Source organism: Camelina sativa, chromosome 6 (genome assembly GCF_030686135.1).
Source record: "Camelina sativa cultivar CO46 ecotype springtype chromosome 6, ASM3068613v1".
NCBI classification, from domain to species: domain Eukaryota; kingdom Viridiplantae; phylum Streptophyta; class Magnoliopsida; order Brassicales; family Brassicaceae; genus Camelina; species Camelina sativa.
The window spans coordinates 20413497-20440683 of NC_141885.1; the positions used below are offsets into that span (position 1 = coordinate 20413497).

Here is a 27187-nt window from a genome sequence, read left to right on the forward strand (position 1 = left end):
TTTTATTTTATTTTCATAATTTTGAAATTTTTATATTACAAAATAAGATAATTTTGTTATGATTCATATTTTTATATAATTTTTTTAATTTATAATCTTAACTATCGTAATAGGATTTATGTTAATAGAACTTCTTATTTAGATGAAAATGATAAATGTTAGAAGTTCATAGTTTAGAAGAAATTGTTGGTTATCTTTGATGGTAATGATGAAGTCGAATAACATATTGCGGTGCCTTTAGAACCAATTACATGTAAAAAAATTACCGCAACTACTCTTCTCAATTTTTTGATGCTCTTCTCAATTTTTTGATGCTATTTGCTAAGACAACATTAAAAGTTTTTAATACAATAAAAAATATAAGAGATAAGTTGCAACTATAATGCAAATTCAATAATAGACAAACAACAATAGAGTCATATTTTCTTAGATATATATCTATATAGTTTATATCATTATTAATTTATGATATTGTTGGGATTATATTTTTACATAAGATTTTCAAAAAGATTATTATTTTATTATTTTATCGAATTGTGTTATTTTTTACACCGACCTAATTCGGGACCGGAAAATTTTATTAATTTATAGCGAGTATTAATTTAAAGAGTATTAATTTATAGAGGTTGAGACGGAAAAATTTATTAATTTACGGCGAGTATTAATTTAAAGAGTATTAATTTATAGAGGTTCTATTGATACTAAATTAAGAAACGTTGATTGTTTATTTCCGATAATGGGCTTCATTTTCATATTTCATCTGCAATAATGGGCTTAGAGTTGATAAAAAAGTAATGGGCTTAGACTACATGTGGTTTTTTTTTTCTTTCCTTCAAATAGAGATCAGTTAGGCAAAACAAATGACCTAATAACCACCAATAAATCAGTACCATAGTTCACAAACTTTAACTTTTATGACTTTGATCGCCACCTAAAAATGTAGTATACAAGGAGAAAAACAATTTTAATAAATCCTACTCCCATATTTTTATTCACTACTTCTTACATTTTCACCCCCAAGAAAAAGAAAAAAAATCTCAAATATTTGAATTAAAAAATAATTTGTTCGAAAGTGGTCTGACTTTTCAACTTTACTTTGCCTCCAAGGCTCAAAATAAAAATATCTCAATATATATTTTTATTAATAATTGTGTATTATTGGAGGCTCCTTTAAATTAGGGCCCAAACGGTGGCTTATTCGGAGGATCATCCAGGGCCGGCGCAACCCTTATTCTTAAAAACCTTCGACTCCCATCTTTTTCCTTCTTCTTCTTCTCCGTTCTTCGCCGCTTCTTCTCCTCCTCGAATTCATCCCTCTCAAGTAAGCTTCTTTGATTTTTCCTTCTTAGACCTAACCAAACATCAATTATTTGTAAACCTAATTTGTTCTCTTGTAACATAGTCGATTGCAAAAATCGAAACTTTTATATATTTTAGAGGACCGATGTTTTTAAGTTTTATTTTATTTTGTAACACCTAGTTACGGAATCGTTGTATTTTTGGACTCTGTGAAGTATATTATATATAAACCCTAATTTCGTTTTCATGTTTCTTTATTTACGCAGGTGTACTCGTTTAGCCTCCTCCTCCCTCTAATGGCGACCCGTAAGCTTTCTTCAAATACTGTTGTGTTTTTACTTTTCTTTTGATTAGCTTTAATGGGATTTTGTGGGTAATTTAATATGCAGGTCTTCAGTTTGAGAACAACTGTGAAGTTGGTGTCTTTTCCAAACTTACTAATGCCTATTGCTTAGTCGCTATAGGAGGCTCTGAGAACTTTTACAGGTTGGGTTGGATACTTCGTAAAAGCTTCAGTTTTTTTGTTTTTGCTTCTTTGATATCACTTGTCGATGTTTTTTTTTGTTTGATGCTTTTGTGTAGTGCTTTTGAGTCTGAGTTAGCAGATGTTATCCCTATCGTTAAGACCTCTATTGGAGGAACACGAATTATTGGGCGTCTTTGTGCTGGTTCGCTTTCTCTACATCTCTTATATGTTCTTGTTTCAAACCTTCTTCTCTTTAGCGTAATGAATGTGTTTTTTTTTTTTGTGTTTTTCGAAATAGGAAACAAGAATGGGCTTCTTGTCCCCCATACAACTACTGACCAAGGTAATTTTGCAGTTCTTTGTACGAATCATTTCTCACTGCAATTACTAATGTCTCCTATGATACAGTTGACTTTGATAAATATAGTAGACATAGACAGAGATAGTTGAGTTTTCGCTGAATACCTTTTATGCAACTTGTCTGAAGTATCTGTGCACTGCCAATCCCTTTTTCATTTCATTTTATGGCTGGACTTTTCATAACTGAATATGGTTTTGGTGTAGATGTTTTTTCTCCTCCGTTGTTGGTGAATCTGTTTCGTGTGTATTATATAGGGGTCTTTTGCTCTTTTCTGATATCTTGAGTTTACATCACGAGTGTTGTGGTCTGTACTTGGGTTACATCTCCTGATTTATGCTGATGGTTTTTATTCTGCTAGAGCTTCAACACTTGAGGAATAGTCTACCTGATCGAGTGGTGGTCCAGCGAATTGATGAACGTCTGTCTGCTCTTGGAAACTGCATTGCCTGCAATGATCATGTCGCTCTTGCTCACACTGATCTTGATAAGGTAAAGATTGATGCCCTTCTGAGTTTCTCTAATGAAACCTTTCAAAAGCATATCCTTTTTCTTGACTGACAGGAAATGTAGAAAGTATAAGATTTATACAAAACTTTGCAATGATAATGTAATGTAGTCCTTTGTAATCACCCTGAATCTTTTGTAATCTATTGCTTAAGCTCCCTTCTACTGTATGCGTTATGGATGATTTTATTTTTGATTTTATATCTTGGCTTGTTAACAGAGTTTTACACATGCCGTTTGCTTTTTGGTCTAGTTCTTATGTTACGTTTTGGCATTGACAGGAAACAGAAGAAATAATTGCGGATGTTCTTGGCGTTGAAGTTTTCCGTCAGACAATTGCAGGCAACATTCTTGTGGGCAGTTACTGCGCCCTATCCAACAGAGGTGGAATGGTAAGAGGAAAAAGAACACAACACCCCTTGGGAAACTGATGAATTTGACATTTTGGTCTCATTATAATTTAAATGTTTTGCCTCAAACAGGTTCATCCTCACACCTCAGTAGAAGACTTGGATGAACTCTCAACTCTTCTTCAAGTCCCTCTCGTTGCTGGAACCGTTAACCGTGGTAGTGAAGTTATAGCTGCGGGTATGACCGTGAATGACTGGACTTCCTTCTGTGGTTCAGACACAACCGCAACAGAGCTCTCTGTTATAGACAGCATCTTCAAGCTAAGGGAAGCCCAACCCAGCTCTATCGTCGATGAGATGAGGAAGTCATTGATCGATACCTATGTTTAAATTTTTTGTTTTTGTTTGGATGAGACACACACAACAACATCCCCAAGTGTCAATGTCAGAGATTTTCATACTCTACTGTTGCAAGAATTAGCTGTTTTTCTTATATTTTTGTGTGGTTTTAACAGTTTAGAAGTAATCTGTTGATGTCTCTTTGAATCCTTCTAAAGTAATTTAATAAGAAAATTCTCGTTGAAATTACTAATTGTGGTCCACATTTGGTTCATATTTTAAGTGGAGAAGAAACTATTTGGTGAAATAGATAACGGTTTTGTTCGGTACATATCCGAATTCTGCATTTCTATGTGATAAAGTTACCACCTTTTTCGCTCAACTAGTTTGAAGATTAACTGAAAGTTAGGACCTTTCATTTCCAATCCTTACACCCATATACGACGAGAGAAACAGATCCCAAAATCGAAACTTGGGAATTTTACTTTTTTTCTGTTCGCCTTCTATGGCAACTGGTAAATGTTTTGTTTCTCTATAATCTGACTCTGTCTTCTCATAAAGTATATATGAATGTGCGCTTTGTCTCACTCTGTGAGTTCATTCTTATACGTTTTCTGTTTTATTTGCCGGATGAAGAAGACGAAGGTGAATTGTCAGCTCGTTACCAGAACACTTTGGATGCATTGTCGTCTTTGATCACAAAACGCAGCAGTTGTGTTAGTAACAACCAATCTCAGAGATTCCGTTTGCTCCTCCATTATCTCAAGGTTCCAAATCATTTTTAACCTTTTTGTGTGTTCATACCAATAGTTATGAGCTTTTTCTTATATACTCATGAATCTTTCAAGGTTCTTGAGCTCGAAGACGCAGTCTCACAACTGAAAATCATTCATGTGGCCGGAACTAAAGGAAAGGTAGAGACTTCAAACGCTCACTCATGTATATAGCTCATTGAGATTGTATAATGCAGGTTTTAAATTTTGTTTATATCGTTTTGAAGGGATCAACATGCGTATTTGCGGAATCTATTCTACGTTGTTACGGTCTTCGAACAGGTCTCTTCACATCTCCTCACTTAATCGATGTCCGAGAGAGATTTCGTCTCAACGGGTGAGCTTCTGAAAACATACACATCACAATAATTTTATCGAAGAAAATGTTCAGAAACATAATTTGCGTTCTTCAGCATTGAGATAAGCCAGGAGAAATTTGTGGACTACTTTTGGTGTTGCTTCCATAAACTAAAGGTGGGGCTTATATAGAACAGAACATTCATTAGTTTTTGTTTTGTTTCTCTCATTTTAGTTACATCCTTTCAAATTAAAGTGCAGGAGAAAACTAGCAATGAGATTCCAATGCCTACTTACTTCTGCTTCCTTGCATTATTAGCTTTCAAGATTTTCGCAACAGAACAGGTTTTGCAATCTCTTGTCCTCTCAGTAAACTAAACTCATCCCTGCCTTAGGCATATAATGTTATTCCTACTCGCAGGTAGATGTTGTTATACTAGAAGTTGGCTTAGGTGGGAGGTTTGATGCGACTAATGTGGTAGGGAAAATTCGACAAGTTTCTTTGTGAGATGTAGATTTAGTTTAATCAGGTTTTGTCACTAACTAATCATATGTTAGTATATATAGATTCAGAAACCTGTCGTCTGTGGTATTTCTTCACTTGGTTATGATCATATGGAGATACTTGGTTAGTCTCTTCTGCTTCATTTCTCGGAGATAAATGAACTCAATACGTTTTTAATCACTTGGTTTGTATATATTCAGGATACACTCTTGCTGAAATTGCTGCAGAGAAAGCTGGTATCTTCAAGGTGCTAACAAAAAGCTTCTACGTTATTCGAGTTTCAGTTTCCTTCCTTCTTAACTGTTCTCTCTTTCGCAGAGTGGAGTTCCGGCTTTTACAGTGCCTCAACCTGATGAAGCGATGCATGTACTCAGTGAGAAAGCTTCAAAATTGGAGGTAAGGTTATACAAAACAACCAAATCGTTATATAGATGGTTGAGATGATATATAAGGTTATTAACCACTACTTGTTGCAGGTAAATCTTCAGGTGGTGGAACCGTTGGATATGAGTCAGAGACTGGGGCTTCAAGGCGAACATCAATATCTAAACGCTGGTCTTGCGGTTGCGTTGTGTTCTACATTCCTAAAAGAGATTGGTATTGAGGAAAAGAATGGTTTGAATCAGACAGTGAGTTGAAACAATTAAAACATTCTTGAGTTTGTGAGTTTCTGATAAGAAATAACGGTTTTCTTACTTAAAGCAGAGGGGTTTACCAGAAAAGTTCGTCTCTGGATTGTCGAATGCTTATCTGATTGGACGGGCTATGGTGGTGCCTGATTCAGAACTTCCTGAGGAGATTGTGTATTACCTTGATGGAGCTCATAGTCCTGAAAGCATGGAAGCTTGCGCTATATGGTTTTCAAAACAGATCAAACAAAACCAAGAAAGAAGCCAGAAAAGATCAGAGCAGGTAAAGCTTTTTTAAAGCATTGTGTGTTTAGAGACCTCAATAAGTTTATATCTAACGTTGGTGGTTATATATATAATGCAGATACTCTTGTTCAATTGTATGACTGTTCGTGATCCGAGTTTGCTTCTTCCACGATTAAGGAGTAAATGCATTGATCATGGTGTGTTTAACTGTTTATGTTATGGTCTTATGGATATAAACTGAGCTCTTATTAGGACTTATTAGGATTGTACAAGAAATCTCTCATATTAAGTTTTTTTTTACAAATGTCGTAGGAGTTGATTTCAAGAGAGCCGTTTTTGTGCCAAACGTATCAGTGTACAACAAAGTGGGATATTCGTCGAACGATGACAGACGTGTGGATTCAGTGACGTGGCAGTTCGGTCTTCAGAGGCTTTGGGACAGTTTGGCTAGAGGTGAAGCAAAATCGAATTTAGAAAGTGATTCTAAAGGCAAAGAAGAGGTGAAAAGTTTCGTTTTCTCGTCACTTCCTTTGGCCGTTGACTGGCTCCGGGACAATGCTCGCCAAAGTAAACAAGTTCGTTTTCAGGTAAAATAATGAAGTAGTTTGTTACATGGTATAACTTATTAACTTTACTTGTAAAGTTAGTTTCAGATTTTACTTTTTCAGGTGACAAAGTGGAGGTCTAATTGGATTTTGTTATTTTGGGTGTTAGGTGTTGGTAACTGGCTCATTACATTTGGTGGGTGATCTCTTAAGATTAATCAGGAAATGAATACACTCTATGTCTCTGCCTGTAATAGACTAATAGTTATAAGAAAAAGATACATTTGGACATGATTCAACAAAGAAGACAAAACACGTGCTGAATAAAAACACTAGTAAAGCTCCAACAAAAAATCTTACAAGTTACACCGTTTTCAAATGTGTACCACACCGACGACTCCAATGTTTAAATGATTGCTAGCCTATGCTTTTTAAAAGTGTGGGATGTAACAATGGAAAAGTAATCTGACCATACAATAGGAAAAAAAAAAATAAACAAGAAGAGGTGAATCACGTGGCGGTAAAACGTTCGTTGTATCTAAAACGCTATCGTTTTAGTGTTTGCCGCGTAGGTGTGGCGTTGGAACCAAGCGCACACAAAGTGAAAGTTGGAAAAAAAAAAAAAAGACGAGAGGCACACAAAAAGAGAGACCCAAAACCAAAACTTTCAAGCAAAGCAAAAGGAGCAATTTCAATCAAAAACCCAATACGACGATCTTTGAAAGTTTCGTTTTTTTTTTGTTCTCGTCGAAAAATTCGAGCTTTTGGTAGTAGTATTGTTCGGATAAGTTCTCGGAGGTGTGTGAGATTGAGAATTTTTGATAGGTGAGGAGGATTTGTGATTTTGGGCGGGCTAAATGGTGATGCAGACGGACGCTAGGGTTGGTGTGAGCTCAGGGCATGGCGTAGCGTCTTCCTCTCATCGTTTAACGCAATACCAGAGATCACATATCGAATCGGCGTCACAACTCTTAGCCGGTGGACTCGCCGGTGCTTTTAGCAAAACTTGTACTGCCCCTCTCTCTCGCCTCACTATTCTCTTCCAGGTTTGTTTTTTTTTTCCATCGAGCTATAGAATAAGACAATTTCAAGCTTTTGGACAAATTGAAGTAAAAGACCAATTCAGTATTTTCAATTGCACTGTGTAATTGGGATTATCAAAAAATTTAGGGATCTGTAGATATGAAAAAGCTGAATTTGAGGTCTGTGTATAGAGAAAGAATCTAGTATTGGTTAATTATCACAATCACAAACCTTCTTTGCTACTACACTTTTGAATGCTTAAAAAGGGAAATTTTCTGTTAAAGCTAAGTTTTTTTTTGGGGACAAATTTGTGATTATAAACTTATGATGTATGTAGGTGCAAGGTATGCACTCAGAGGCAGGAGCTCTAAGAAAGGCAAGCATATTGCACGAGGCATCACGGATATTGAATGAAGAAGGATTCAAGGCTTTTTGGAAAGGGAACCTGGTTACAATTGCTCACCGGCTTCCCTATTCTTCCGTCAATTTCTACGCATATGAACACTACAAGAAGGTCTGAGAATCTAAAATTAGCAGTTTTTTTGTTTGTCATTCGTAGTGTGGCATTACTCTCTACTGAGCCTAATTCTGATTTTGAACTTTTTTTTTTACTCGATTATTTACAGTTCATGTATATGGTTACTGGGATGGAAAATCACAAGGCGAGTATAAGTTCAAACCTTTTTGTACATTTTGTAGCCGGTGGTTTGGCTGGAATTACAGCTGCTTCTGCCACTTATCCGCTTGATCTTGTTAGAACTCGTCTTGCTGCTCAGGTAAGTATTTGATATGATCGTTGTTAAACCTTGTGTTCTAAAAAGTTTACATGCTGGTTTCCTCAAGTATTGTTGCATTAGCTGGTTGTTGACATTTTATCTTTTGCGTCAATGGCAGACAAAAGTAATTTACTACACGGGTATCTACCATACTCTGCGCACTATCAGCACTGATGAAGGTATCTTGGGCCTCTACAAGGGACTTGGAACAACGCTTGTGGTATTTTCCACAGAAAGATACATACATAATGTTGTATCCTTCCGCTTTCATTTTTTTTCTGACTAAGGTTTTATTATATGATGCAGGGTGTTGGGCCTAGTATTGCCATTAGCTTTTCTGTGTATGAATCATTGAGATCTTATTGGAGGTCAACTAGGTAATAAGTCCATCTCGAAATTACAGTTTTGCAGTTTAAAAATGTCACATATTATTTGTAATTACTCCTAAAATGATTTGTTTGTTTTCATTTTCTCAAGGCCACATGATTCCCCTATCATGGTCAGTCTTGCTTGTGGAAGTCTTTCAGGAATAGCATCTTCAACAGGTAAGTTATCTTAGCTATTCTTTGACCTTTTCCTTTCTTGTTTGCCATGAGACTCGCTGTTTGATTGTAATGTGTCATTCTATGCCTTGCTCATAAACACTGATTGACTTAGCATGAGCATCAATCAGTTTCGTATTGCTGACAAGCATCACATCATTAGTCTTAATTCTCAAACTCAAAATTCTCTGTACTATGCTTTCAATTCAGAAAAGCTGAACATGGTGCATCTTAAGTTCCACTATTGCCACAGAATGAAAATTCTGTTGCTCCTTCTCATATGCATATTTCTTTCTCTAGCAAATTGATATGATTACCATGCACTGTTACATACATGCTAATATGATCTTCTCTAGTTAATTTTTATCTTCAAGCATTAAACATAGTTTAAGGTGAGGAATTTACTTATATAAGGGTGGTACACATATAGTGTCTCATTTGCTCACTCAAACACAAACTATCTTTATCTACATTGTGAATAGTATCTCTTTTGGCCTTATATGAGTTTCATGTCGAGTCTTATTGTTAACAGCTGGTTTTGGTGTATATTCTAATGAAGCTCGTCTCATGCTGCATTCATAGGCAGTAGAACCACTACATAGAATTGATGCATTCGTCAAATTTCATATCTAATGTAACATAAAACAAAAATTGTAGCTACGTTTCCACTGGATCTGGTGAGAAGAAGGAAGCAGCTAGAAGGAATAGGCGGGCGAGAGGTAGTGTACAAGACAGGTTTGCTAGGGACATTAAAGCGTATTGTTAAGACGGAAGGAGCGAGAGGCTTGTACAGAGGAATTCTTCCAGAGTACTACAAAGTGGTACCTGGTGTTGGGATATGCTTCATGACATACGAGACACTGAAGCTTTACTTCAAGGATGTTTCCTCAAGGCTATAACGGTTTAAAATGTTGGTAGGTTTTTTAGGTCTATTTTTGGTGAGAGGGAAAAAACTGTAAACCATAAAGCGAAAATGGTAATGGGCTTTATACGAAATGATATGTATACGAAATGTAGAATAATTTATATGTATTGTTTGGTTAATATATCAATTGATTTAGCTTTATACGAAGTTAACATACTCCATTACTCCTAGTTAAGTGGAAGTATAATGATATACAAGAGAATGGTAATGGGCTTTTGAGTATGTATCCCCACTAAGCCTTTTAACAAGGATTACTGGATTAGATTAAACGCAAATCCCACATCGGAAGTTTAAGAAACATTGCTAGTGAAAGTTTTTGTATAAATAGACTTCACTCTCCTTACGATTAAAATCACGCAGCCATGTGGTGAGCACAAAGCTAACTATTCTTTCGCCTTTTACTAAAGAATACGGAGCGCTCTCCACGCGTAAGTGGCATAAGCCTATTCTTGGAGGGTTCTCACTTCACCGTGAGTCCCAACAATCTTCTTAGTCTGAAATTTTTTGGTTGGCCATTTCGGCTGATAAGCACCAGTCCCTAATACAACTATGCAGTTTGTTATAAACTTAATTTTGTCACGAAATTGGGTATTTTCGTGCATTTTTCAAATTTTTCATGTATACATACACATTTGGTGAATTATCAAATTCCTAAGCATTGTGCAAAAGAGAGAGGAGGAGAAATGAAGAAGATGAAAGCAAAAAAGATCTAAACTTTCCTTAAGCTCTTTGATGTCTTCCCTGTACGATTCAATCGACGAGTCGCATCAACTCAGTTCGACTCTGACTAGTAATTCGAAATTGAAACATTTGTGTTGTTTGTTGTTTTTCCGTTTCATCCCCACTCAAGCCTGATTATCATTTTTCTTTGCAGTGGATGGAGGAGAGCTCAGTATCACAGGTCTTTTGGCGATCGGTGCGACATTGAAGTCTATGGAGCTTCAACTTGAAGCTATTGGAGACTTATTGCGTCAAAGGAAGGAAGCTATTCCCAAGGGCAAGATCTCTTCGTTTCTCTATTTCCCTACTCTGTTTTATATTAAGATGACCAAATCTGAGATTGACACTCTACAGGGACCTATCTCTGTAAGATTTTTGCATAATGTTTGGTTCAAATCTGATGATTAGTTTTTCAGCCATCGATTTGATTAGGGTTTATTGGGATTTTTATGTTTGGTTTTGATTGTAGCATCTTACTGTGGTTTATATGAACATGGCAATGACGTTGCATCCAGAGTTGTTTTCAGAAGATACAAATATATGGTATCTATACAATTAGCTTTTGGTGATCTGTTTTTTTGGTGGATCCTACAATGTAGACTAAGTTTAATGTGTTTGCTTTTTTTTTTTGTCTTGTTTTCCAGTTTGATCCAGGAGGAGCCTAACAACAGTATTAGCCCTGAGGTTGGTATTGTTATTTGTTTTGATGTTTCTGACTTTGTTGTGTAATGTTCTTCGCTAGTATTTGTGTGATTTCAGGCGATGATTCTCTCCCCAAGCCCAACCGAGGAGGAGGATATACGACTGAACAACCAACTTCAGAATGAACCGGTAAAGAGTCTTTCTCTGAATCTTTTCCATCCATGGTGTCGTTTGTGATTTGCATATATGGTTTTGATTAGATGTTTATCAATGGTTTCTGAGTGATATGAGTTTTACCTCATCAATCATCATCTCTTATACTTGTTCCCTTTACTCTTTTACCCCATGAATTGATTATAATATCTGATCGGTAATTACTGTGACTCTACGGTTTTGATTCTTTTGATACTTGTACAAGAAACTACTCATCAAAGTAATGGTTGATCCTTCTCACTGTAAAATTTCATTTTTCTTACAAAGATATGGTGAACAACATTTGACATGCAGGAACCGTTGAGGCGTGAAAGCTAAGACAGACAACAGTTCAGTTGGTGTGGTAACAAAAGATGGATAGGCTCGTGCAGAAAAGTTAAGGATAGGGTCGTTTTACTAATTCGTATCTCTAATTTCTCTAGTTTGTTGAGAAAATTATAACCTGTGTCACCCACTTCTTGGCCCTCTTCTTGTGTCCAAGAGTAATGGTGGGAAAGTGGTAATTACAATATAGCAATACTGATATGACTATATCAGCAGTTAAATGGTTTTGCATGAGTAAATGGCATGCTCTCTTTGAATATATATATCTTAATTATGATATCTCAGGTTTTGGTTTATAATGTGGTTCACTACTTTATCTTCAGTGCAATGATGTAGTAAGATGAGAGAATGGGTTTTTAAACAGATGGAGTGCTATCCTTAAATTTGTTTAATAAAGTGGAAAAATAAACAACAAACTACAAGTCTTCACAAACCATTAGATATGATAACAAGTTACTACTACTACTTCCATCTCCGGCTACTTGCGTCTCTAATTGTAACTCTTCGTTCATCAACATATTGCTGATTTCGTTTCTAGGATGGATTTGGCTCTGCCTGTACTTTTATTCTTGTAGACGTTATGTCTGGCCAAGTGATCCATCAAGTAATACTGACTCATCCTTCTTTGGGTTTTGGAGGAAGAGCTACAGGAACATTATAGCCAAACATGTATTCTTTATGTTCCTAATGTTCGAAACTTGGGACCAAAGTACCATTTAGAATCTCACTTACTGTTGATTTACGTTATAGATTTGGTTATTGTAAGTGATGCAAATACATCTTACAAAGACTATTTACAACTTGACAATACACAAAAATAAGTAATTCTGAATATTGACAATATTTCCAAGAAGATAAATATTGGTCCAAGTTTCGAACAATAGGAGCAGAAAGAATATATGTTTGGCCATATATATATATATATATATATATATATATATTCTATATTTTTTCTTAATTTCTCATCTGTGGCTATGCTTCTCTCCCAGACATTCTTCATGTACAAATTCATAAATCTAACTATCAACTGCTTTTTTCTAGAATCTTATCCTCCCGCAACTGTAAAATATATATTCACTCAGATTACTCAAAATTATCTCCAGTGGACATGCAACAACTGTTTGTGGAAAGTTCTCTATAATCGTCAGCATAGAACTAATCTAGCTAGTTCAACAGTGCTTAAACTTTAAACTCAAAAAAAAAAGGCAACTAATTCGTAAAATAAATATAAGAATCTGATATTTTTTTGAGGATTACCGTAATGTTTTAACGATCTATCGAGTAATATCCTTTTTGTTTTTGTGTCGCGTTGATTCCACAACTTGCAAAAAAAATTTGTTTTGGTTTGTCTTTTTTTTTTCTTTTTCTTTTTCTTTTTCATATGACTCACAAAACTTGCAAGTTGCGAAGACAACATATAGAGTCAAAGCCTTCGTTATTAATTTCTGATGAATATTATTATATCACTATATAAAGCGAATCGATCTTTGACCTTATCGATCGATCTTCTGGTCCTTCAGATACCTATATTCCCCAACACATGGTAAAAAGCTTATAACAACAGTTACGTTATAGTGATGTAAATATTCATTGATACAAAAATATCGATCCGTTCATTTTTTAGAATTTCACTTAAATGTTTTTTTTTTTTTGTCAAAAGCCACAACTGACCGACCCATGTGATAGTGCCTTTTACCAATAAACTTACCTTCTGCCCATTGCACTAAGATCACTTCATTAAACTTTTTTTTTTTGTATATGAAAACGTCATTTTTAATGTTTACTTTTCTCTTGTGATATAACAAATGTTGTTGACCATTTTTTTTTAATAGAAAGCGTTATAAGTTTTTTTTATTCATCAAAGACGCTGATTTATTAATTATTGAATTCCATTCGTCAATCAACGTAAAATGTTTTCTCAACTAATTCTAGAGGCCTTTTTAAAAGACTTGTCACAGTTCATGTAAAACAAAACTATGCAATACAAAATTATGTTTGTGAATCATAAATCTTAACTCCAAGTCTTAAACTAACCTAAAAGGTTGATTAATACTCCTACGAACATTTTTTTTTCTTAAGATACATGAATATATTGATTCTTTTGGAACAGTACTACACAGTATAATGTTCTAGAACGAAAGTTATTTACAAATACTTTGGAAAGCATTTTGCAGATTTAAATTTGTCTCTTAAATCTTCATTGACTTTAGTGTGGGCACGAAAATTAGGTCACTCACGGGAATGGTTTCGAGGATTCTACTTCATCTGATACGAATACGATCACCACAATTGGTAGCGTACGTACCGCGTAACCATTTCTAAGAGTTTTCTCTTTTCTCATATATAGGAAATATAAAATTAGTTTAGCTTTACAAAAATACCGAAAATGAACCATATATGGGGTATCTATTGTTAATAATGAGTCGATATATGGGGCACCAAAAATACGGTACGTAACTCTAGCTAATCCATGAGAAAGGTAAACTCAAATCATGATGAAATGAAAAACAACTAAATCCATGAGACAAGACATATGAAAAAAGAAAAATATATAATATGACACAAAATATGTTGGAAGTTTGAGCCAATTTGGAATCGAACGCTACATTGCTCAGCGTCTCATGCCGTTACGTTTATTTATTCCTTTAACATTTTCGAAGAAGCTATTTATAAAAGAAATTATTAGGATCGGACGAAGGAGACTTCTGATAAAATCGTCGAAGAATTATTAATGCCATTTTTTATAGGGTTAACGAAGTTGACATCCAATCCGAAAAAAAACAAGCTATAGGTAGAACCGTCCTTACGAAGGTACTCTCTCTAACTGTTTTCAGGGAAAAAGACAAAAAGTCTCTACTACATCATAAGATTCATAACCAAAATAGTTACTTATTCGTCCATATTTCATATTTTTCATAAAAGTTAAAAACACACACACACACACACACATATATATATATATATTCATAAAACTTAAAGAAAACATATATATATAAATTATATAATCATTCATATATATGATATATAATACCAAGAAATTTATAAGGAAATAAGGTCAAATATAATAATAGATGCGACAAATAATCTTAGAAGACCGATCACATGTAGTCAAATTTTTTAACTATAAATATGCAGAGATGACAGTTTATAAGAGTCCCATAAAAAACTGTAAATCTTCACGTGTCTTCTCTTTTGTTTCATCACATGTTCTCTCCTTTTCTTTGCCTCTCTATGCAAATTTAATCCTTTCTCTTTTCGGCACCCTAAACCTTTTTCTTTAATACATCCATTTCCATTATTCACCTACACAACTTTGGCATGGACAAGAACAAGAACAAGAAGAAGATTGTTTCCGCTTCATCATCTTCGTCTTTCGATCATATATTTGGTCCAAGAGTCTCTGCTTCGTCTTCTTCATCGGCCAATACTGGATTGTTCAAATCCATCTTCCCACCACCGTCTGCAGTAAGTCATCTCAATATTTTTACACTTCTACGATACGTAATCATTGTAAACATATGCATGCTACATATACGTGGTGTTTAGGAACTCTAACTTAATATATAAATTACGTTGATTATTCTCTCATTTTCTCTTGTTGTGTGCTAAAAGGATCAGTTGGGGAGGCAAGTGGACTTTGCAAGTCAAGGTGGACATGTGAAGTATCAATCTCCAAGTAATTTAAACCTTCACGAGTTCTCTTTCGTACTTTCAGAATTAGTATAAGTTGGGAGTTTAGAGTGTGTCTGTTGATTAAATGTTTTACTTATTCTAAGTAAAAGTTAATTTGAACTTAGTCTTTTCCGTCAAATCAAAACTTATATACGTTTGCGTGGTTCATATATAGATGAAAGAGGAGAAAGAATCAACAAAAAGGAGAAAAAGAGTTACCATAATGAGGAAAGAGAACCACCATGCCACTTGAGCTCATCCCTTTACTACGGAGGCCAAGAGAAATATTCCTCTACAACGACAACCACCCAAGATACTGTCAGTCGTACTGTTGTAGTAGCATCTATGATCAATAATTCAATATCATATATATACATAATACCTACGTGACAAAACTTATATTCTTTATTTTGTTATTCTCATGATCAAACTTTATAATATTCTTTACTTTTCTCCTTTATTTTTAACTTATGAAGTACAAGAAAGATGGAGAGGAAGGCGATTCTAAAAGTGCATCAAGAGGAAACTGGTGGGAAGGTAATGTTTTCCTATCAAAATTTATTTATTTATTTATATGTACATCAGTTTGTACATGTACTCAAGGTTCGTTTTTTACAAACCTTTGCACTATTTGGTGCAGGGTCGCTTTATTACTAGCAATCCTGACTTAGAGAGCACCTGTGAAGGTACTTAAAAATTTCATCATATGAAAAATTTCGCATGATATCCAATGCTTTTCGCAATTTCCTTACATAGAGAAAAAACTAAAGCCTGAATTTTATTTTCTGTGACTATTAATTTTTGCAGGAAAGTAAGAGACAAACATGGTCATATCTTAAGAGAGATATATGAAATTTGAAGGATCGCTATATAATAGAAATAAAGTAAAATATATAAACTATATAAAGATCCTTCCTAAATTAAAAGAATTTAGTATATTGTAAAAGAAGAAGGTATTTGTTTTTGACATGTTTTTGTTTACGACAAATACAACACTAAGAGAAGTATCTTTCTGATGGAAAAATTAGTGTGTGGCTCCTTTTTCGTCAAATAATGTTTGTCTTCTAATATTTGTACGAAATAAGTAGTTATCCAATAGTGGGGGTCCATATATGTACTAAATTAGACGTGATGCTTTATGCTCTATGTTGCCTTGATGCTACATGTATAAAATAATCTGGTCCATATTTGGACTAGTTTATATTAAATTCAAATTATAAATAGATTAGTCATTATGGAAGTGATGAGATAAATAAAAAAAACGAAGCTCGCCTCGAACGTGTTTAATCTATGTCACAAATTATTACGTCTACCTAATAGAATAGTTTTATGGAATTGAGATAAATAAAGAGAAGCTCGCCTAATATGTGTTAGTTTTCTAATTCGTAAAATGCACTATCTCTCGCAACTAGCGATATGTTGTATTGCGTTACAAAATCACTATAACTAATAAATTAATTTTATTTGACAGCACACTAAGGATTTATTGTGGAAGCTCTTTGTTGGTTGTCTCATCAGTTAAGAACTGTTCTCTTTCTCACACAATTGGATATCTCAAGTTCCTTGTTGAATTGTGATTCATAGGTTGAAATCAACATGTCAGTATTACTCCCACCTCTATGAGTTCATCTTCAAGTTGTTTATAATAAGTGTATCCATAATATATCAAAGATAAGTAAAGCTCCTCTGTTTCAGTTAAAGATCAATCCAATGGACTTGATCGGATGGCTTGAGTTATAACAACTATCAAAATCACTTCAAAATATATAACTTATGTCATTCAAATAGCAACATCAAGTGTACGTAGATCAAATGACAAGAGATACTAGAAAATAAAAGAATTAAATAAGCTTTTAACTCGATGATAACTAACAGAATGAAAAAATTCTAATTCCTTAGTTTAAAACTCAACCCCGGAGATAATTAGCCAATGCTTTCTTTGGACCAAACCCACAACGTTCTCTAATGTTCCTCCCAGAGAGAAACGGAGCTCTTTCTCCTCTTCCTCCGTTGATGGGGCTTATCAACGGCATTGGTGAATAACTTGGAGTTGATGCTGAGAATGATGGAGTTCTGTACGGAGTTGACGTGCCTGAGAATGACACAGAGAACAACGATGGAGCAGAAAGTTTCTTCCTTAGAGAGCCTGAGCCACCATTAGCTGATTCTTTATACAACAATCTCAACTTGTCTGAACAAGAACCATCATCACCATCTTCTTTGCTTATGTCATCCATAAACAACACTTCCTCTATGCGTACGCCAATGCTATATGCCAAACTCTCTAATACCCTTGAGTAGCTCTCAAGTATAGACTTCCCTACATCCTGCAAAGAGTTTCACAAAGTTCAATACTTTTGTAAGGATAAGGTTTAAAATTGTATGTTGTGTGAAGTGAAAAGGTAATGAATCAAACCTTGTTGTATTGGATCTTGCTTGTGTCTAAAGCTGTCTGTCTAAGTCCCGGGAAACGCTGCTTGAGTCGGATCAATAAGCTTTCGGCTCTCTCCGCAAATAGTTCCCTTTTGTCACCATCGCTTTGATGCATCATCATCTCTTTCACTATCATCCCCCATCTTGTACTTGTGGATCTATACAGAGAAATCATATGCCTTGAGTGAGCTCTTCGCCTCCAAACGTGTATAGATGCTTCTACTCGATTCACCATCTCTACAACCGCGTGCTCAGATGAAAGATCTATTGACTCAAGCAAGTGATCCGCTGTGAAGTTATCTGATGTGATGTTTCTATATAGAAAATCACCAAGGCATGATCTCCCGTTCTGCAATACAAGAACAATTCAGCTAAAAGAATGTATATTCAACAACATGAGAGATTTTTGGCTTTGTGTTAAAAAGTTTTATTAACCTTTGGTAGAGCTTCAAGGTATGATTGTGGAACCTCCATATCAGCTAAAGCAATGCTGTTGATTGACATACAAGCTTTCAAGATCTGGTTAGTGAATTCACGAGTGTGGTCCAGTTTCTTCCTAGATTGTTCGGTAAGTCCATCGGATGACACACGCGGCAGTGGAAGCCACCATTTGTCTCCGTCTTCACGGAAAGAGTTAGACCTTACAGATTCCGCAGCTACAATCCCTTGATCAACGTACCAGAACTCTGTTGTTTCTCCAAAACTATCTAATATTTCCTAAAAGACGTCCAAAAACAGAACAACTCTATTAAAAATCTCACATTTTAAACCAATTTGAAAGCAGTCCACATGAGAGAACAAGAATGAAGGATCAGATTCTTACAATAAGCATATTGTCTAGCTTCCGTAGAGCAGGAAGACAAGTAAAGAGATCTGATCTTGGTCTGCAATTCATCACCTTAAAATCCACCAAAACATCAATGAAACAAAACACAATCTACATGGACTTAAATCTCACTAAAAGGTGTAGACTCGAGTCAATTACCTCAATCTTGTTTCCATTGGGAACGTTCTGGAAGGAAGGTACCAATTCAACAATGTGATCACTAACAGACAGAAGAACTTCGATTTCTCTTCTCCACATGGATTTTTTCTCACTTGGGATTGGCTCTAGCCTCCATTGTTGTCCCAATATTGCAGCTTTCATCATATTGAAATCAAAACTTAGTATCACAAATCACATAGAACATCACAAACTAAAGTATGAAACTTTATATTTATTAAACTACCATAGAGATTGGTAATGGCGTTAGAAATAGCCAAAGCAGGACAAACTCCTTCACCAGAACCAGACATGTCTTCACCAAGCAACAACTTTGCCATTCTCTCTTTCAACAACTCAATTTCTACATAAACCCAAAAAAAAAAAAACATGTTCAGATTTCAATTCTTTTCCGAGAGGGATTAAGTCAAGATTTTCACAAACCTGAAGTCTCTGTTCCAACTCTCTTAAACCCAAAATCATCGATTTTAGTCGGAGTTTTCTTCTTCATTTTACCAGAACTCTTCCTCCAAGAACCTTGCCCTAACGGCCATCCAAGGATCTGTGATTTCGTCGGAGTAGAAGACAGAGATGAAACAGATCTCCCGGAGCTCGATCCAGCACCGCAACTTGAGCTGCTAAGACTTGAATCAGTAGTAGTGGACTCAGTAACTGTATCAATCGAACCAACGATTCGTTTACTCTCACCAAATCTTCTCGACCCGCCTTCAAACCCAATACAGCTATTATTATTCTCCATTATCGCCACACACTCGCAAAGAAAAAAGATTGATTTTTTTTTAGATACCCGGAAAAGAGAGAGCAGAGGAGATCATAGAGAAGAAGAAGAAGAAGAATTAGTAGTTATTGTGGTCCATGAATTCGAGAAAAATTCTTATTGTTTGTGTTGTTGTTTTTTGTTCTGTCTTTTTAAAAGTTTTAAATTTTGATAAAGAAGGAGGAGTCACATGCAAAATCTTAACGTCTCTCTCCGATTTTTTTATAATTTTATTCTTGAAAAAAAAAACAATTGGTGAATTTACAAAGTAGCCGTTATAATCTGCCACGTCGGATTTTCGGACAAGAAGTGTTCCGTGATGTTCCCGCAGTGTTAAGTCCGAAACTTAAAAACCAAGAAGACTTCTTCTTTCGAATTTCTCCATTTCGTTTTTTTTTTCATTATAAATGTTTCCGTTAAACTTTTTTGATCGCATAGATAAAATTTCTCTACTGACTAAGTGGGGGTATTGGTTTAAGATTTTAAGAGAATTTTAATGACTTTAAAAGTTATGTAAAATATGTTGTTATTCAATCAAAACTTTTTAAAACTCTTTTAAAATTTGGTGTTATTAGTTGTGGATTTATAAAAAGTTATCTAAAATCTTTATAAATCAAGTGTTATTGGATTAAGAGTTTTATAAAGTCATTAAAATTTTTATGTTATTCAAGTAAAACAAAAGAATCATGGATTGTTAATGAATTCAATTATTATGTTATTGGTTTAGGATTTTATATCATTTTCTTCATAGAAAAAGTCATGAAAACACTCTCATCAAATAGAAAGATTGTGAATCATAGTCCATGACTTTTTTTTTTCTTTTGTTAAAGACGTGGGTTATATACTTCTCTCAGATTCAACAGCAAAACAGAACAAGATCGCGGAGAAGAAGAGGCACTGACGTCGCAAATTCAGAGCAAAACACTTCAGAGCTGAAGACACACAATGAGATCGTCACAATTTCCGTAATTTATATAGATTCAGAGAAGAAGAGAGCCTCCGTTTATGGCTACCACCACCGTCGTGTGCGGCGATGTTGAAGGTTGCGATGTCGAGAGAAGAATCCTGGTTATGTTACCGGCGGCTATCTTGGAGACTATCATGACGAAACTCGATGTTGCGTCTCTCTGCTTGATGGCTTCTACTTGCAAAACACTTCAGAGCTGTGTCACTCGTGTCCTCACCTTCACTCCCAACTTCCACGTCTTCGTAAGTCTCTCACACGAGTGAATTGGTGAAAGGGTTTGTAATACAATTCAGTTTCTCATATCAATGCAGTTGTGTGTTTGATTAAAGAGAGAATTGTTTATCATTTTGTTCGTTACTCTATCTCTCATACTCTGTTTTGAGTTGTGAGTTGGAAACTTGTGCAATACGAAAAAACCTGCAACATATACAATAATGAAAAAACTGCAACATATATAATAATGAAGAAACTACATAAGATCGTAGTATGTGTAAAAACCTGAAACATATAAAAAACTGCAGCTTTTAACACCACCGCATCCTAACAAAGTTGCAGCTACTAACAAAGTTTATAGCAAAAAATAAAAAGACAACGTTTATAGCTAAAAAAAATCAAAACAATGTTTGGTATCAACCCGTAATCCAACACAACCAAAGAAAAAAACAATATTTGAAGAAAATTTAACCAATTCTTGTGATAGGCTTACGAATCGGACGCTCAATACGTTTGTTCATACAGTAAGCTCTTGTCGTATATTTCAGTAGTAATACCAAAATGTCTATTTCTGATTCGTCATCTTCATGGTGAGATTCATCCCCTCTCACAATCATGTGATCCATGATATCCTAACATCATCTCGAAAAAAAAGACATCCTAACATATGATCTTCAACACTCGTAATTGCAATATGTTTATTCAACCAAAGATAGAATACTTTAATGCATAGAAAGAAGATGAGCAAGTCTAGTTGTATTGTACCTGCAACTTGGAGATCGAGTATGTTTTTTTTTGTGATAAAGCCAAAACCAACGATTATGTCAAAAGGCGTTGAATAAAAAAGATATATGACTTTGGCAAAGATATTGTGCAATATTTTTTGACCAAGATTTTACAAGATTTTATGAGTGATTTTACAAGATTAGGAAAAACAAATTAGCAAGATTTTAAAAAACTTTCTAAACAATCATTAAGAATCAGCAAGATTATATTTTCCATGATTTTATTAAAGTCATTAAAATTCTCTTAAAATCTCAAACCAATACCTCCCCCTAAAGTTTGTTCTCGTGATAGTGGTTTAAATATTTTAGGAGGGAGCTTAATTATTTGGTTTTTGCTTAAGAGTAATTTTTATGAATGTTGTAACTTGTAATGTATACTTAAGAGATAGGTCTTTAGATGCATGTACTCCATTTTGGATAAGTTATAATCACGTTCGTTTCGCAAATTTCAGCGACATCGATTATGTTAATTTTAGTTGCGAACAATTAATTGATTACATTGATAAAATCGTGTTTATTTTCTAGTTGTTAGTGATAACAACGATTCACCAAATTTTTTTTTTTCAATTAATGCAAAAAAATTGTAAATTCAAAAATCATCAAATAAGAATTTAAAAGTTTGATGGATTACTATTGGTTAATAATTATAAAAATATGTTATTATAAATAAATAATGTACATATAGCTAAATATTAAATGTTTTTCTTAATCTATGTAAAAATCCTAAATTATTACCTAACGTAATAGAGAGAGTAATGTTAATCTTTTAAAAAATAGAATTTGTTTACCGCTAGCTGCTGAAATATGTTTCTTAAAATTGCCGTTGCACAAACAATTGTACAAACAAACAAGATTTAGTTGTTAACAATTACGAAATAAATAATAATATATATCGTTTATTATTTAGTTATTGTTAACAAAATTTGTTAGAAATGATATTTTCTGTTAATGTCGACATAGACTAGGAAACTATTTTTTGGAAGTAAAGTTTGCAAACAAAACTTTTAAACTTACGAAATAAGGTTTTGAAATTTTTTTAACAATTTTATAAAGTCAAAACCAAGGTCAGCAAAATTAATTTACTTCCAAAAATGTAAATTAGTATATAAGATATATTTCTAATTGTATATATATGTTTTTTATCATATGCATGCATTCAACATTACATGAATCTTTCTTTAGTCACCTCCCTCTGAAATACTTACACTTTGTTACAACAGGAAATAGGAAATTCATTCGATTTGTCTAACTCTCACATAGTATACACTATACACTACCATGCCTTTCACTAACTTTTTATTGGTTGTAAAAACATGTTATTTTTTAGCTTTATGAGTCTAAATGATCTGTTGTACCCTTACTGTTGTTATAAACTTAAAATATCATGTTTCACTGACTAATTATGATCCTAACGAATGAAAAACTTCAAGAAAGTTTTATTCATTGAGCCAATAAGTAGCACAAGAAAACAACTCTGTAAACAAAAACAAATGATTTACATCGAATTCCAGTACAACTAGCCATAATTAAATCTTTCCAATAATAACTTGAATAATAGATAATAGTTTGACAACATTTGTGTTATAGAAAGTGACAGGAGACTGTTGTATCGGTCCATTCTTTTTCCACTCGTCTTCGCATTTGCGCATATAATTTGAGCCATATGTTGCAGATATCTGAGCTATTGATGTATACTTATCTTCTTCCGCTTCTCCATAAGCTTTCTGGAAATAACCAGATGCTAATTGGTAATACTTATGACAAAAAAATATTCGTCGAGCTCCAATAGGACCACTAAACTTCCGGCGAACTTTGTCGATTTGTCTGGCTGCATTGGTCACTTGGATTTGGCATTGAGAAATCTGATATAAATCTCAATAAGAAATCAAGACATTTTTATTTTTAGCGAATGAATAAATCAAATCTCTCAATTTTCATGTTTATGGCTTCTTTAAGAGATTATATATACTAAATATTTATGGCATTTAGTTTTAGTGTTTTTGTTCTACACGGTTAATTATATATACTAGATTTTAGTTCTAGTGTCCCACACAAAACTTTATTATATACTTTTTTATAGTATAGAATTTAATAATTCTATACTTTTATAATATAGAATTATAAAAGTTAAAATAGAAACGGGATATTGTAAATATTTTTCAAACACTGTTTTTCTACCTATACACTTGTGTGTTTTAGATATGCCATTATAGAAATCTCTACAGAATAATTGAAAACAATTAAACTAGTTATCGACGTTACCGCAATCACAAGCACGTCATGAAAGTCGCGTGCGTCTAATATACGCGTGTCCGTTCCAATGTATTTTAAGCAGAAGTTCACGTCTTCCGTCTCCTTACAAAACTCATACATGTCATCGATACGCATTGCATTTGCGGGTGTAAGCGCAAAGAACACGAATAATAACAACGAGAAAGGAGAAGTTATGTGTTTAATGAGTATTGTAGCCATATTTGAAAATTAAGAAGATACAAATGTGTGTTTGGGATTTTCTCTTTTGTTATGATTCAAACATTTTATTTATAATAATGATGTTGAAAGGTAGTAATAAATTACGAAAATTTATTGCTTTGAATAAAAGAATACTAAACTGGTAATAGAATAATAACGGTAAAAAATCTTAATGCAGTAAATGTTTTGAATAATAGACCACCACAACTTTGAAACGTATTTGAACTTTATAAAATACCTTAGCCTGCAGCAACATATATATATTTGCATAAAAGGCTTTTTTCTTGAAGCCCAAATTGAATAACAAGCCCAAAAAGTCATGGATTTAGTGGGAAATCAACCCATCGTTCTCATTTGCGTGTTTTTTTTCTTTCAATGTTGTAGTCAACCTTTCAGCTTTCTAATTGTCGGGCAGAAATTACGGATTTTAATAAAATAAAATAAAAAAGACAGAAAGCAAAATATTTATTACTATACAATGTCTTTTGAGCTGTCTCTCCTCAATCGAAACCTTAACAAAGAGAAGCCTCTCTGCAACATTTATAAGAATATATATAACACACAACAAAACCTATCTATCTCTCTCTGTCTTTAAAAACACTGTCGTTATGGTCGCGCCGCCTGTAGCCGCCGCCGCGTCCTTAGAGCTCTCTTTTCCGCTCCCCGCCGTCGTCGAACAACCAATGGAGAAAGCCTTATCAACCCTGAGTGAACCCACCTTCCCGAACGAGTTCCCTTACGAATTCGTCGACTCCTCAACCTTTTCCTCTTCTCCAGAGGACTCAACGGAGACGGAAGACGAAACAACCGACGACGAAGATGACTTCTTAGCCGGTTTAACTCGCAGACTCCCTCTCTCAACTCAGCGCCTCTCTTCTCCTTCCTTCGTCATCGACAAGGCTCAGGTTTATTGAAAAGCTTCACTCTTTTTTATCCTTCAAATCTTATCTCCTAATGTAAAACGAAACACTATCACAGTTTTTTGTTTTTTTGTTTTTTTGCTCTGTTTCTTCAGTTGAAACCCCAAGTCATTGAGTCAAAACAGAGTGGACTCGGAAGTCCCAATGGTCCGTTTTCTCAAGTCCCTTCACCGCCGACATCTCCGTTTCGTGAAGAAGACTCTCTGAAAGTGTTATCTGCTGCCGCTGGAGAAGTCGCCAAGATTCAAAAGGCTAATTTTGATGCTAAACCCTCAAGCCGCCCAAACCCTAACCCTAATTCCCAAATCCCCTTTCCTCAAAACGCGGCGTTTATTAACTACTACTGGCCATGGCAGCCGTATTATCATCTTGGAATAGTCCCAAATGCTTGGCTTGCGTCCCCTTCACCCGTTGGAAGCGTTTTCACCGCTCCAACCGCCGTCAAACCGCCGTCTACTGGTACCGGCGTTTTCCTTCCCCGGGTATACGCAAACCCTTCCGAACCCCGGAAGAAATCAGGTAATTTTGAACTCAATTTTACATCTTTGGGTTTCTGAAATTTTTAAACTTTCGTTCAATTTTAATAATCTTGGAAGCTAAAAATTGAAAAATGGATTATCAGGAGGTGGATGTGTTAAGGTTCCGGCAAAGGTTGTTAACCAACAAAAACCTAAAACTGAAGAGGTCTCTGGTCGGTGTAAACCAAATTCGAAAGCTTGTCTCTCTACAGGAGGTGGATGTGTTAAGGTTCCGGCAAAAGCTGTTAACCAACAAAAACCTAAAACTGAAGAGGTCTCTGGTCGGTGTAAACCAAATTCCAAAGCTTGTCTCACTACAGGACGGGGCAAAAACAATCACGGTACTGACTCAAACCATCCCCAGTTTAAACTTTATAGTAACAATAAGACATTGTGATTTGAACCTATTCGTTTGTTTGTTTTGCAGTAGCTGGTCGTGGATGTTTGAAGCAAGAAAGATCTCTTCCAAAAGAATGGAAGTACTGAGTTTGAATTAGGTTCTGTAGGATTCAGGACTTTTGAAAGAGAGAAAACAGAAATGGTTCGTGTAGTTAATGTGGGGTTGGATATAATATAGTTGAGGTTGATGGTTACTGGTTATAGTAAAAGAATAATTATGTGGGGGGGGGGGGGGGGTTTAAGTTGGATTGGGATTTTGTTAGTCATTGCTTTATTTATGTTTTAAAGTAAGGAGTTAATAAACAAAAATTTTTGGTCTTGGGAGGGTTTTTCATCTGCTCTTCCTTAGAATAAGGTTTAGTGCAACAACATGGAGGATGTGTTGAGAAGTACTTTAGGGTGTTCTCTACAATTTTGGAATCTATGATGGGGTTGCTATATTATCTGTATTTTTTTGTTTGTCTTAGTTTGTTTGATTAAAAGAAGCAAAAAGTTGTAGTCAATCATAGTTGTAATGGAGAAGATTGTGTCTCAAGTCCTATCAATAATATATTTTGATTTTTGTGGCATTTGTGTTCTTTCTTTTTTTTTACATTTAACAATCTTAAAGTCTGATAAAATAAAAGTAAAGATGATTCTTTGTGAAATTGTCATGATGGAAAAGGATGTTCAAATGAAATATTGCACTCTAATTCCAAAGAAAAAAATTGGCATTGGAAGGTGGAAATTGGCAAAAGGAAAAGAAGGTTAGAGCATCTTTACTCGAGAACGTGTAAATGTTGCTCAGAAAACAAAATAAAAAAAAAATTTATTACACATTTTTTAAAAAAATATGTGTCAATAAATGAATGCCACATATCGAAGAACGTTTCTTACAACGTTCTCAAAATACTCCAGCAAAGAGTATTATTCTTCTTTTTACTTTTATCTCTCGTTTTTTTCTTATTTTTTTAATAAAAGTAACTACATGAGTAACATTAATAATCATATAATCATGCTCTTTCATCTTTTTCTTATTTTTTTAATAAGAGTAACTATATGAGTAACATCGGTAATCATGTTCTTATGCTTAGACGTGACCCAGTAGACAAAGAAAACAAAACATTGAAATATAATATTTGTGTTAGAACGCACCCACATATGAAGGAAGTTATGATCTTGAGCCTGAGCCTATGTGGTCTACCTCCTAGTGAGACAAGCACAAACCATTAGTGTTTCTTCACTGCTTTTTTTTTCATAAAAAATTTGGTATGATTAGGAATGTTATCTAAGTTTGTAGGTCCCGTTTAAGGTAATTGAACTTTTGGTTTCAAGTTGCGTGCTTGCTCTTTTTGGATTTTCCCGGTTGAGAAAGCAAAAGAAACAAAATAAGTGAGAGAAGAAGGTAAGGTCAGCCACAAGTATGAAAGACAAAAGAGTTAAGATGTTTGGATTGGGAAATGTAAATTCTCACACCTTTCGAGTTTGACTGAGTCAAATTTTAATATAATACTAATAATACTAGTATAGTATTATACCATGTTAACACTTAAACAATCCATAGTTCATATATCAAAATGTCGGCATCTT

General features: G+C 34.5%; 8 protein-coding genes and 1 non-coding gene across 20 annotated transcripts; 7 read left to right on the forward strand and 2 right to left on the reverse strand.

Annotated features, from left to right (window-relative positions):
• Positions 1-976: 976 nt before the first annotated feature.
• EIF6A (Translation initiation factor IF6) lies at positions 977-3568 on the forward strand. Its single transcript, XM_010517841.3, has 8 exons — positions 977-1321; positions 1566-1605; positions 1689-1785; positions 1882-1967; positions 2064-2108; positions 2485-2615; positions 2912-3022; positions 3113-3568. Exons 2-8 carry the CDS (start codon positions 1596-1598, stop codon positions 3368-3370), a joined length of 738 nt encoding a protein of 245 aa, XP_010516143.1. The 5' UTR covers positions 977-1321; positions 1566-1595; the 3' UTR covers positions 3371-3568.
• Positions 3569-3574: 6 nt separating this feature from the next.
• DFD (DHFS-FPGS homolog D) lies at positions 3575-6668 on the forward strand. Of its 10 annotated transcripts, none has more exons than XR_015559308.1 (15): positions 3575-3834; positions 3956-4086; positions 4168-4233; positions 4320-4429; positions 4506-4566; positions 4651-4734; positions 4811-4867; positions 4957-5017; positions 5095-5141; positions 5213-5290; positions 5371-5523; positions 5613-5806; positions 5888-5966; positions 6082-6356; positions 6484-6668. XR_015559308.1 is itself a non-coding variant. In XM_019246830.2 (15 exons), the coding sequence occupies exons 1-15, from the start codon at positions 3825-3827 to the stop codon at positions 6541-6543; spliced, it is 1482 nt and encodes a 493-aa protein (XP_019102375.1). In that variant the 5' UTR covers positions 3575-3824; the 3' UTR covers positions 6544-6668. The 10 variants fall into 10 exon arrangements, 8 of the variants coding, with proteins under 8 accessions (XP_019102375.1, XP_010516145.1, XP_087309616.1 ...); XM_019246830.2 differs by having other exon boundaries at positions 5597-5806; XM_010517843.3 differs by having other exon boundaries at positions 5600-5806.
• Positions 6669-6753: 85 nt separating this feature from the next.
• LOC104791852 (uncharacterized) lies at positions 6754-9727 on the forward strand. 2 transcript variants are annotated; one of them, XR_015559310.1, is made up of 7 exons: positions 6754-7360; positions 7675-7851; positions 7964-8113; positions 8232-8292; positions 8420-8490; positions 8591-8658; positions 9313-9727. XR_015559310.1 is itself a non-coding variant. In XM_010517842.2 (7 exons), the coding sequence occupies exons 1-7, from the start codon at positions 7172-7174 to the stop codon at positions 9552-9554; spliced, it is 999 nt and encodes a 332-aa protein (XP_010516144.1). In that variant the 5' UTR covers positions 6881-7171; the 3' UTR covers positions 9555-9727. The 2 variants fall into 2 exon arrangements, 1 of the variants encoding a protein (XP_010516144.1); XM_010517842.2 differs by having other exon boundaries at positions 6881-7360; positions 8232-8333.
• Positions 9728-9934: 207 nt separating this feature from the next.
• LOC104791855 (uncharacterized) lies at positions 9935-11758 on the forward strand. Of its 2 annotated transcripts, none has more exons than XR_768965.3 (6): positions 9935-10370; positions 10455-10666; positions 10770-10843; positions 10945-10984; positions 11043-11131; positions 11450-11758. XR_768965.3 is itself a non-coding variant. In XM_010517845.3 (6 exons), exons 1-6 carry the CDS (start codon positions 10313-10315, stop codon positions 11471-11473), a joined length of 480 nt encoding a protein of 159 aa, XP_010516147.1. In that variant the 5' UTR covers positions 9935-10312; the 3' UTR covers positions 11474-11758. The 2 variants fall into 2 exon arrangements, 1 of the variants encoding a protein (XP_010516147.1); XM_010517845.3 differs by having other exon boundaries at positions 11060-11131.
• On the forward strand, positions 9938-10057 carry LOC147942851 (U5 spliceosomal RNA). Its single transcript, XR_015560611.1, has one exon. It is a non-coding gene; the product is annotated as a U5 spliceosomal RNA (small nuclear RNA).
• A 2874-nt stretch (positions 11759-14632) lies between the features above and the next one.
• LOC104791856 (uncharacterized) lies at positions 14633-16359 on the forward strand. Its single transcript, XM_010517848.3, has 6 exons — positions 14633-14944; positions 15092-15155; positions 15327-15469; positions 15628-15688; positions 15792-15837; positions 15959-16359. Exons 1-5 carry the CDS (start codon positions 14798-14800, stop codon positions 15806-15808), a joined length of 432 nt encoding a protein of 143 aa, XP_010516150.1. The 5' UTR covers positions 14633-14797; the 3' UTR covers positions 15809-15837; positions 15959-16359.
• A 544-nt stretch (positions 16360-16903) lies between these two features.
• Positions 16904-19517, reverse strand: LOC104791857 (rop guanine nucleotide exchange factor 6-like). Its single transcript, XM_010517850.3, has 7 exons — positions 19011-19517; positions 18814-18930; positions 18570-18724; positions 18408-18482; positions 18020-18301; positions 17568-17933; positions 16904-17478 (listed from the first exon to the last, which is right to left on the reverse strand). The coding sequence occupies exons 1-7, from the start codon at positions 19324-19326 to the stop codon at positions 17059-17061; spliced, it is 1731 nt and encodes a 576-aa protein (XP_010516152.2). The 5' UTR covers positions 19327-19517; the 3' UTR covers positions 16904-17058.
• A 3264-nt stretch (positions 19518-22781) lies between these two features.
• On the reverse strand, positions 22782-23792 carry LOC104791858 (pectinesterase inhibitor 5-like). Its single transcript, XM_010517851.2, has 2 exons — positions 23572-23792; positions 22782-23171 (listed from the first exon to the last, which is right to left on the reverse strand). The coding sequence occupies exons 1-2, from the start codon at positions 23779-23781 to the stop codon at positions 22836-22838; spliced, it is 546 nt and encodes a 181-aa protein (XP_010516153.1). The 5' UTR covers positions 23782-23792; the 3' UTR covers positions 22782-22835.
• A 345-nt stretch (positions 23793-24137) lies between these two features.
• On the forward strand, positions 24138-26187 carry LOC104791859 (uncharacterized). Its single transcript, XM_010517852.3, has 4 exons — positions 24138-24686; positions 24797-25220; positions 25324-25560; positions 25647-26187. The coding sequence occupies exons 1-4, from the start codon at positions 24390-24392 to the stop codon at positions 25703-25705; spliced, it is 1017 nt and encodes a 338-aa protein (XP_010516154.2). The 5' UTR covers positions 24138-24389; the 3' UTR covers positions 25706-26187.
• Positions 26188-27187: the final 1000 nt, after the last annotated feature.

Coding starts and splice junctions, on each gene's coding strand:
- LOC104791858 (XM_010517851.2), bottom strand. CDS start 23,781: ATGGCTACAATACTCATTAAACACATAACTTCTCCTTTCTCGTTGTTA. Junction 23,172..23,571: donor ATGACGTGCTTGTGATTGCG/GTAACGTCGATA, acceptor GATTTATATCAG/ATTTCTCAATGCCAAATCCA.
- LOC104791856 (XM_010517848.3), top strand. CDS start 14,798: ATGGACAAGAACAAGAACAAGAAGAAGATTGTTTCCGCTTCATCATCT. Junction 14,945..15,091: donor TCTTCCCACCACCGTCTGCA/GTAAGTCATCTC, acceptor GTGTGCTAAAAG/GATCAGTTGGGGAGGCAAGT. Junction 15,156..15,326: donor TGTGAAGTATCAATCTCCAA/GTAATTTAAACC, acceptor GTTCATATATAG/ATGAAAGAGGAGAAAGAATC.
- LOC104791857 (XM_010517850.3), bottom strand. CDS start 19,326: ATGGAGAATAATAATAGCTGTATTGGGTTTGAAGGCGGGTCGAGAAGA. Junction 18,931..19,010: donor AGTTGGAACAGAGACTTCAG/GTTTGTGAAAAT, acceptor GGGTTTATGTAG/AAATTGAGTTGTTGAAAGAG. Junction 17,934..18,019: donor ACCTTGAAGCTCTACCAAAG/GTTAATAAAACT, acceptor CTTGTATTGCAG/AACGGGAGATCATGCCTTGG.
- EIF6A (XM_010517841.3), top strand. Junction 1,968..2,063: donor TATTGGGCGTCTTTGTGCTG/GTTCGCTTTCTC, acceptor TTTTCGAAATAG/GAAACAAGAATGGGCTTCTT. Junction 2,616..2,911: donor CTCACACTGATCTTGATAAG/GTAAAGATTGAT, acceptor TGGCATTGACAG/GAAACAGAAGAAATAATTGC.
- DFD (XM_019246830.2), top strand. Junction 4,567..4,650: donor GTTGCTTCCATAAACTAAAG/GTGGGGCTTATA, acceptor ATTAAAGTGCAG/GAGAAAACTAGCAATGAGAT. Junction 5,967..6,081: donor GAGTAAATGCATTGATCATG/GTGTGTTTAACT, acceptor CAAATGTCGTAG/GAGTTGATTTCAAGAGAGCC.
- LOC104791855 (XM_010517845.3), top strand. CDS start 10,313: ATGTCTTCCCTGTACGATTCAATCGACGAGTCGCATCAACTCAGTTCG. Junction 10,667..10,769: donor CTCTACAGGGACCTATCTCT/GTAAGATTTTTG, acceptor TTTTGATTGTAG/CATCTTACTGTGGTTTATAT. Junction 10,844..10,944: donor TCAGAAGATACAAATATATG/GTATCTATACAA, acceptor CTTGTTTTCCAG/TTTGATCCAGGAGGAGCCTA.
- LOC104791859 (XM_010517852.3), top strand. CDS start 24,390: ATGGTCGCGCCGCCTGTAGCCGCCGCCGCGTCCTTAGAGCTCTCTTTT. Junction 24,687..24,796: donor TCGTCATCGACAAGGCTCAG/GTTTATTGAAAA, acceptor CTGTTTCTTCAG/TTGAAACCCCAAGTCATTGA. Junction 25,561..25,646: donor ACGGGGCAAAAACAATCACG/GTACTGACTCAA, acceptor TTTGTTTTGCAG/TAGCTGGTCGTGGATGTTTG.
- LOC104791852 (XM_010517842.2), top strand. CDS start 7,172: ATGGTGATGCAGACGGACGCTAGGGTTGGTGTGAGCTCAGGGCATGGC. Junction 7,361..7,674: donor GCCTCACTATTCTCTTCCAG/GTTTGTTTTTTT, acceptor TGATGTATGTAG/GTGCAAGGTATGCACTCAGA. Junction 8,114..8,231: donor GAACTCGTCTTGCTGCTCAG/GTAAGTATTTGA, acceptor CGTCAATGGCAG/ACAAAAGTAATTTACTACAC.